This window comes from Aplidium turbinatum, chromosome 6 (assembly GCF_918807975.1).
Source record: "Aplidium turbinatum chromosome 6, kaAplTurb1.1, whole genome shotgun sequence".
Taxonomy (NCBI): domain Eukaryota; kingdom Metazoa; phylum Chordata; class Ascidiacea; order Aplousobranchia; family Polyclinidae; genus Aplidium; species Aplidium turbinatum.
Genome location: NC_137477.1, coordinates 29,354,643 through 29,364,628, shown reverse-complemented (window position 1 = coordinate 29,364,628; position 9,986 = coordinate 29,354,643). Strand labels below are relative to the sequence as shown.

General features: G+C 37.0%; 1 protein-coding gene across 1 annotated transcript in view; it reads right to left on the bottom strand.

Annotated features, from left to right (window-relative positions):
- Positions 1–2,655: 2,655 nt before the first annotated feature.
- The window catches only part of LOC145771673 (sperm-specific sodium:proton exchanger-like), a 58,917-nt gene continuing 51,586 nt past the window's right edge, over positions 2,656–9,986 (bottom strand). The window contains exon 32 of the mRNA XM_082583405.1: positions 2,656–2,823. Coding sequence (XP_082439531.1) covers positions 2,814–2,823 — 10 coding nt within the window. The 3' untranslated portion in view covers positions 2,656–2,813. The remainder of the gene's footprint in view (positions 2,824–9,986) is intronic.

Here is a 9,986-nt window from a genome sequence, read left to right as displayed (position 1 = left end):
CTTAATCCTGGCAGTTTCGCATACTTGTAGAGGCTTTGAATCACTGACGCAGGCCCGGTCACCGAGATTGACAAAGTGAAGTTTCCGATTGCTGAAGTCTTGTTGCCGGGGAACTATTCCATCCATTAGATGCGGCTGAATGGAGAGCAGTCCTTAACGTGCGTTGCTCAAGCGCACACCCCGAGAGTCGAACCAGCGCCGCTTGATCTTGAAGCTTCTTCGTTCCAGAAGTGACGCGCTAACCAAAGTGATAAAGTTTGCTTTGGTGGAAATTTTTTGTATTGGAATCAATTTGAAGCAAGTTTCAAAACGTTTTACACCCCTAAATAATTATGACTTAGTCACATCACAGCGAAAGCGATAAAATTAACATTTGACAAAATATCTCAAAATTATAGGAAAAAGTGGCTCCTTTATTTTGTTCTAGGTTATTTTAGAAGGTCAAACAATTAAATGACAATGTTGACTCAAATGAATGTCGTTAAAACCCATGGCTTTTAACAAATCCTAATGCAAAAATCAGCAACCTCAGCAACTCCTTTCATGAAAACTTACCACGTAAATCACTATGCTAGACGTTCAACTTTTCAAAAAAAAAATTGTAAAAAAACTAATCTAAACCGGGCATTCCAGAACGCGTCAAATGCTTTGAGTCGAGTTCCATAATATTGTTATTCTGTAGGCCTAATTATTGCACTGCAGATTGCAGTTAAACTGCAAGTTCAAAACTAACTGGCCTGTTGACTTTTGAATCCAGGCTTAGTTTACTCTTGATTGATAAGCTGATTAGAAGTTGAATGGGCTCAAATTAGTTGCGGTTTTAAATCTTTACTACTAATTTTTAAAAAGCAGCATTAATCTACCTTCAACCTAGTTAAAAATAGCATTTATATTAGACTTCAGACATGTGGTAATATTGATGTTTAAAACACTCTAGACCTAATCTAAGGAGATAATTAGGCAGTTTCAGCAGAAATTCCAGAGTCAAATGTGAAAGACCTCGATGAATTCCATATCAACAAATAATCTTACTGACACAAACATGCAAAAGAGTTGTTTTTTTTTCTTTTCTACCAGGCAACTGCGTATCAACTTCTAAACTTTTACATCAAAGGAGGGACTTTTTTATTTAGTTTGTGAAAGCCTATGTTTTGTTTTCAATCCAGCTAAACTGCTGCAACAAAGATCAATGTTTTTAATTTGACATTCGTTTACCTGCATCCTTACACTTTCTCATATCGAATCTGAAAAACCACACAATTTCTAAGCTAGCTGCAAAAGCGAACGATAGTTTATGCTCATTTCAATTGCTTATAATAATATTTGATCATGACCATGGTAAATAGTTTCAGTGTCTTGCCTCCAGGCAATGCTATTGCTGGTCCGTATTCCGAATGTCACCAAACGAACTTGGTGTAATACCTGCGTCGCTAAAAATCGTAATTTTTTCTTGGACTTACTTTGTGCTTTTCAGTCACAAAGTCCACACAACATTTTTGATCAAGTTTGTAAACGAAAGCATTGAACGTCCATGTTTCTTTTGATTACCGGTACATTGTACTGAAAAATGATGTTTTTGGGATGTGGTTCCACACAACTTGATTTTCGTTGTTTATCTGGATTTTAATTAAAACGTTTACGTTCAATACAACAAGTAAGCTCCTACTAAACACATGAAACCAGTTTGTTTTTTAGATATGCTAGCTGAATCACGAATTTAATTAGAAATTTTCAGTTTAATCTGCAAAAACTTCTAAAGTCATTTAACCACAATCTTGCATATCACCAACGTAACATTTGCAACGAAATAGTTTAAACGCCATCCGGTCGAAGAACGATGATAAAATAATCAACAGAGAACCTATAGCCTACCCTTAAAAATACAGACGTTAGCCCATTTCACTTTTCTAAAATTGTGATTGCCGTTTATTGAAACTTGAAATATCTGTTTTGATGAGAGGTTATGGCTACCACTTTGTTCAATTGTTTTTCGCTTTCCATGAATAGGCCATGGCAGATAACAGTTATTATTAAATTCTAGTGTTTTAGTTGGGTACAGTCTTTTCAAAGGAGTTTTTATAAAAAGAGCCTTTGTAAATTTGGATCAATTGCCTATTGGTAACATTTCATGATGTTATATTGTTTAATAGAATATTTATATCCTTCAGGATGCTATTGTTTGCAGTACAATGTCGATGTTTAAAAGAACGTTTCGTCAAGGGTGTCCTCGATCATGTCAAAGTGAAAATGCAGTTGCCAAACCTGTTTTATATACGGTTTACAGTGTTGACTTTTTACAGAAACAAAAGTCGTGCCAGCTATTTTCCACACTTATTGCCATAATCTCATTATTGGAATCCTATGCTACTCCAGCTGTAGACCATCAAGCTATGTTGTCAAATTAGAATGTTAGTGAATGCATCATTTTCAGAAAAAACGTTTTATTACTCATGGATCTTTCAGTAGAAGCCTACTAGTTTTATAGATAACGGAAAGTTTAATAATTTTACAAGGTGACTTACAAAGTTATAGATCTTAAAAAAGCTATTTTGCATTGCTGGATTCAGCCATGATTCTTTGTTCTGTGATGTGTAGGCTATTTACATCAAGAAATGGAAAAAGTAGACAAGTTGTAGGTTTTACTCAAAACCCTAATCAGCATTTTCAAGCTTTTATTCATACTTAACAGAGCATAGTTTTTCTTGCATAAAGATATAACACAAAAAGGTAGGCCGAGGTACCATCTTCGTCAAAACTGTCTGGCTCTGCTTGGCACGGAAATCTTCGAGCTTTTTTCTAAGCATTTTGCTTGTTCAGTTGGCACTGGAAGAAAGATTTTCTAGTTATTTCAAGTCAGTAACATTATATCTGATCATACTGTATATCTTGCAAACATTATATCCACTCTTTAAAATTATAAAATTTCGCTCTCACGTGGGTAGAATTTGTGATGGAAGAACTTTGACGACACTTATGACGTTGAAAAGTTGAGCTGCTACAATCTTGTAAGTGGCATTTGTTTCACAAGAACGCTGTTTTAAACAAGCTAATTTGCGTGTTTACTTAAAACTAGGGACGTAGTTACTGAGGACCTGGGTAACGCCTAGAACATCACGCAACTAAGGCGAAAGAGCCATGTCCATTGAGTCCTGTCTTTGTCATGAGTTACCAAGGGGGTGGGGGGACTTGTATACCTGGGACTGGTATATAAATCCCCCCCGCCTCCTTTGGTAACTCATGACAAAGACAGGACAATTCAATTTTCTCTTTCGCCTTAGTTGTGTGATGTTCTAGGTTTTTCCGAGGACCTGGGGGGAATCGTCCACCCCCACAAAAATCATGCTTTAATACTATGCCAACGTTTGCTATTACAGTGTAACTTATGTTGGAAGATATTTCCTCTCCAAGTGTTTCTAGTTTCGTCATTGCTTAAAATATACGCAAACGTTAAAGTTTAATAGACAACGGTAGAATTAGAATACTGTATATGTTTTAAATATCCTTATTTTGAATATCAATAAAATCTGTATTATCCTAATGACACTTACAATCGGGTTATCACATTTTCACTAACTGGTTAATTTGATAGAGTACTAAACAACAAACTGTACTTGCCCGACAATCACTTTTTGAACATTTTTACAATGACTTGATTGTATTATCACCTAACTATGACACTTTTTTTGTATATACAGTATACACTAACGCGCTGCAAATAAAAACCACTCACGTAGTTTTTCGTATTTACTAGTTTTGTGACGAATTTCTTGAAACACAACACGTGGAATCGTGCAAACGAGACTACCACAAAGCATAGCCTACGCATGCTAGTAACTTTTTTTTGCTTCCCCAAGTACCGTACAGTAAGTCTAAGCGTTTTATGAAAAGATTGTCAATAGGCCGTTCCCCTAAACCAGTGGTTCTTAACCTTTACTAACCTACCGAACCCTTACGCTACTCAGCAAGCTTTCGTTGAACCCCAAATTTTCGCTGAGTCACAAAAACAAAAATCTACCACATTTAATAGTATGAGACTTCTGTTGTCGTTTTTTCTGAGACCAATAGTGAGATTCGAAGCTTTGTCTCGGAAACAACAATTCTAAATAGAAAACGCATGCTCGGATAAATAAGTGGTTAGTTACGAATGGCATGAAAACTTCAAGGGCAACTCTTGTAGTAAGAAGTAACTCCATTTGTTGGCACCAAAACGATTGAAGATTTGTTTTGTTAAGTTTCTTTTTTGCATCTCACTTTGTTGAAGCTCGAGCTCGATAATTACTGTTCACTCATTTACTGTTCAGTGTTCACTCAGTTACATTATTTTACAAAAGCACTTATTTACTGTTCAGCTTCTATTACATTGTTACTCCCTCCTTGCATTTGGCAATTCAGCTGATTGAGAGCACCAAAGATGTCAGCCAAATAAGCCAAAGTAAGGATAAAACCTGTCCTCAAAGTTTTTTGAATGCCGATGGTTGTGACTTTTCAAGAACTCCAATAATTCTGCACGCAAAGCAAAAACGCGATTTATCACTTTCCTCCTCGATAGCCGTCGTACTTCAGTGTGGTTCAAAAATATTTCCAAAAATATTCGCTGATATAACCTACCATTCGTAGGCCGTGTGTTAATGTTTCAGAGGACGTTCGCGCCGAACCCCTGAAACAGCTTCGTCGAACCCTGGTTAAGAACCACTGCCCTAAACCTAAAGCTTCGTTTTCTGTTGGGCTAGTTCTTCTGCATGAGTTAGCACTTTCTTACTTGGATGTCAATTGTTGAAGGTAAGCGGATTCCTAACTTGCTTAAATTTTACTTTTACTTAAATCAAATTTTACTACTGTAGTTGTCGGATATATATGACTACATACTATTGTTTTTTCTAGCACTAATTGCAACGTTCATCTGATAAAAGTGAAAGTAAAAGCAACAACTAACAGCTAAAACCTCAATTGCTAAGGTAACAGGGATCAGTAGTCAGTAGATGTTACACAAAATATAATTCGCACTTATTCAGTGCATCTTCAGTTCTGATCTGATCTGATCAGAACTGAAGATGCACTGAATAAATGCGAAATATATTTTCTGTAACATCTACTGACTACTGATCCCTGTTACCTTCGCAATTGAGGTTTTAGCTTTCGAGATATGGAACAGGGATCGTGTCAGAACAAGACTAGATCAGAAAGCGAGGCAGACTCCGACTCAGCTCAGCAGCAGCCTAGAGCAGTTAGCTACAACAACAAACAGGTTAATTTATTGCTTCACTGATGTTTCGCGCACCGTAACAGTGCCATCCTCAGAGCGAATAACATACAAAATCCAATAACATTCGCTACTGAGCAGTGCTAAGGCTACCCTACTATCGCGACCAGTCGCTATCTCCGATTGCAGCACACAGCGTTTAAACGTAGGTAACACACTTCCAGAAAATTTGGTATGGTGAAAGTCCTTTGAGACTTGAAAGCACCAACAGCGGGTTGTTTAAGTAATTTTTTAATCTTTACTTATTACTTAATAAGACGATTAGCTTAATCCGAGGTATTACGTATTAGATAATCGAGGATAATCAGATAATCGTCTTATTAATTAATCGAGGATCAGTTGGCGCGAAGTTAACTGCGCATCAGTGATTGGCAATTCTAATCAATGGGTAACAATTGGTGCATAAAAAGTAGTTCCCGGATTAAGATACTTAATCGGCCAATCTACTTAATCGAAGGATGATATGCTGATGGTACATCCAATCTTAATGCTGGCAAATTGAGTCCAGTCTATACATGAATATTGTCTTGCCATCGTTATAGTTTTCATCTTTGAGATTCTTGACTACGTTTCTACTACGCACACTTAAACTATGTTCATGCATTACATTTTATGAGATATATCAAGAGTTTAATTTCATGCAATGTGCTGTGTTCAACTCAAAATAAATTTATCGGACATTAAGTTCCATAGCCTTTCTGCACAAGCTATGACGCTGTGGCGTATGGTGTATATAGATTTTGCTATTAAACATGATTGAACTAATGATGTAGATTTGTATAAAAAGTTTTGCATATTTTGCCTGTTTCAATGCATATTTTTTCATGTGCCATGTCCTTTGCCTACTTTCTTGTGTTCAATGTGACTACAGTACAATTCAGAAACTTCATTGTACTTCGCTTAAATAAACCGGAGCGAATTTATCTTACACCAATTTTAAAGACAAACGAAATCATTCCAATGGCACTTTTCAACTATCGTTTCTTCGTTTATTATTTTTATTATGCTACTCTTTTAGTTTTTAAATTTAGAATGACAGTAAACGAGGTAACCTAGACAGTAACCAAGGTAGGTACAGCGTGAACGATGCTGTAATGGCATCTGTACTAGAAGCCAAACCCTAAGTCTCATTTTGCACGGCATTTTTAATGGCAAAATTACAAAAATTCGGCATTTTTTAAATGCATTTTCAAATTAAAATATTGCACAGTCGCAACACCTTAGTTAGGCTATGGTAGTAATTATACTGTTGACAAAATCAGCCCAAAATGCAATATTATGAAAAGCATCATCAAGATTCGGAAAGAGTTGGCTTTTGAAATCCGATGTTTTGTAGAGGCTACTGCGCAGTGATAAAGCAGAGTTTTTTAAACTACTGTATTTACAATGCTGAAAAAACTATTAAAAAAAAAACGCGAAAAATATATCAAAATGTCAAATTCGAAATAGCCTACCAAACGCATTAAAAAACGCTCAAAATTTAAAAATTTGGCGTTAAAACTGTCAGTATGGCAATCCTATTGACCGTGCAAGATGAGGCCTGGCGTTTGGCTTCCGATCCAGATGCTATTATAGCGACGTCCACGCGTGGAGCTTACGCCCTACAGTTATTGAAAAACTGGTCTCTTCGTTCTAAGCAAAGAAAACGCAAATGCAGGGTTCTATTTTCAAACGCATCTGATTATAAAAGACAGAAGCATTGCCTGCGGCAGCTGATGGTTTCCAGAAAGTCTTGTCAACATGAAACCAAACGCACAACATCATGTACTGTCATAGATATAACAAACAACAACATAACATGATATACGTTTTTCTGGTGCAAACTAAGCTGAACTATCACAAGATTCTTGAGGTGATAATTTGCTTTTATTCCGACGTTTCGTCAATCAGACACGATTGACTTCTTCAGGGGGCTAGATCAGGTAGTGACTACCTGTCTATAGCATGGCAAAACACAGGACCATGTTGCTGTAAACCAATCAAACATGAAAAATGATATTCAACTTCCCAACAAAAATTATCGGGAGCAAACTTTGAAACTAGAAAAAAGGAGTTTAAACGTTATCAATCAACAAAAAAACTTAAATACCGGGAGAGAGGGGAGAGTGAACCGTATGAGTTATGAAGAATCAAACTGTATAAGCAGCACTGCACAGTTTTCAATCAGCATGAAACCAATAAATACATCAGAAAGGAATTACCGTACTATAGTTTTTTTTATAAATGGTAGGAAGAGATGCCATTCATTATATGGCATTCAATGGTAAGAGATTGCGATTCATTAAATGGGCCACGCCTGTCATGTCTAGTCATGCATGTCCACAATAAAACCATCTTGTCGCCTTACTTAGTCCTCAACTAATCACTGCACACCGTACCTCAATCTAATGCCGTACCGATTTGATTTAACTTAGTCTGACAACAACTTAGCCCGCAGTGGAGTATTTAAAATCATTTTATTTGTTTGAACCCTTTAGTGGACAACAGTGACTGCCGGTGATACCCATGCTGAAAAATATAATCCTTGCAATGTGCGACTGCCAAATTCGTTTGAAACCATGAAAAGATTTGGAGTAGCTTTGTGAACGTTGTTTGGTTTTTCATATTTGTGGGAATCTTTATTTTCGCAAATGAATTCTATACTGACATAACTCAGCAACAACACTACATTTAACATTATAAAAACAAAAAACAAACAATAAGCGAACGTTTTCGGCTAGTCATACAGCCCTTTTCAAGCCTATAAAAAAGATATTCTAAAAGAAATACTAAAGAATCATACAGTGTCACAGCAAAAAATATGGTCAAATCTAAACATTTGAGAAACTGCAACACATCTCTTATTTTTTATGCGTTTTTCATGCGATTTTAGTAATTTTTTTTTAATTCCAAAAACTGACTCATCTGTCAACAAAACAACTCATACAAAATCTGTTCATAATATATTGAACAGTTAAACCAGTCGCGACACTTTTTACAAGAGCGATGGAGTCGAGTTACGATTCCAGCATAGCCTATACTACTAAACGAATACCCATTTACACCTTTTTTATCCTGAAAACAAAAAAATTGGAATGTTTCATAGAATTGAGACAAAAGTTTGTTCAAGACACAGACATCCAAAATTGGCAAAAATCATAAGTATCGTACGGAGCAGAGTTGGATCAAGATGGTCGCGTATATGAAGGAGGGGGGGGGGAGTTTCACTAATATTTAGATTCGTTTTTGTTCTAGCAAGCTAGCAACGATGAATGATAAGATGACTGGTGAAAGACCACGCCTTAACCGAACTTGCAAATACAATGTACAGTAGACAAAGCTTTCTTCTTATGTCTCAACAATGTGATGCTAGTAGCCTACCTAATGGTCCCTCCACTAGTAGTATAGATTATATCTAGTCATGAAGACGTATGGGTTATTAAACGCGTTAAAGTTCCTCCCACTGTAAGATAAATACCAATATAATCAAAGAACCAACAATTAACGGCAGCAGTGATTGTGATTATGTGTTGATATTGCAGCGTGTCTGGTAATGTAGTGGTGGACAAAGAGACCGATTGTGTGGGTTAATTTAAAGACTTGACATTGAATAGTCAAACGATCATAATTCAATTGTTTTGTTTTTTTGCGAATAACATAGCGCATCAATTGTCTTGACGATCATAAAAGCCTATCTTCCTCTTGATAGTAGGCCTACTTAGTAACAAAATTTAGCATATCAACTGGCCGATTTGTCTGCTGTCAAAAAACTTCAACAGGAAAACCAGGCCCGTAGCCAGACATTTTCAAGGGGGGGTTCCCAAATCCAAAAATATGGACCTTTTGAAGTTTTGATAACACTTTCTTCTTGGCGTGTCCACAAGTAAGCAATCAAAACATAGGAAGTGGCAGTACATAATAATTATATAGACCAACAAACTTCAAATTGTCAACATTACAAAAACGAAATATATAAATAGGCTACATTTTGCAATATAACAATTTCTGTTATTCGCTTTTAGCCTAAATTGTCTACGATGTGCGAGGTTCTTAACCAGGGATCTGCAAATAGTGGGTCGCAACCCAAATTTGGGTCGCAAGACCATCCACAGTGGGTCGCAAAAGAGTTTAAACTTACTATAAATATAACTTGTATGTCAAAAATAAATACAATCATATAGGCCTACTCTTTGACGTGCTGGGTTTCGTACAATTTTGTACAAGAAAACTTCTACTTTCCAAAGTAGTACAGTAGGCCTAGTCCCCGCTTATTAAGCCCACAGTTATAAAGCCTAGAACACACCTTGAGCCAGGGCATGAAAACTCTCTCAGCTTATCTTCAGAATTGGCGGCTGAAACTCAGCGAAACCAAAAGTGTGGCAGCAGCTTTCCACCTAAACAATCGGGGAGCTGATCGCAAGCTACTGTACAAGTACATGTTCAGAACAATGGAAAACCTCTGTCCTTCTGCCCCAAACCAAAAATTCTTGGGGTGTCACTGGACAGATCGCTCACCTACCACCACCATGTCACTGCGCAAGAAACTGACAAACCGCGCTGGGCTAATCAAGCGCTTGGCTGGATCCAGCTGGGGGACGAGAGCTGACACTTTGCTTATAGCAGCCTTACCCTTGTCTACTCTTCAGCAGAGTAGCCTACTGTAAACCTGTTTGGTGCTGCAGTGCTCACTACCACAACATCGACATTGCCATAAACAGCGCCCTACGCACAGTGACCGGATGCCTGC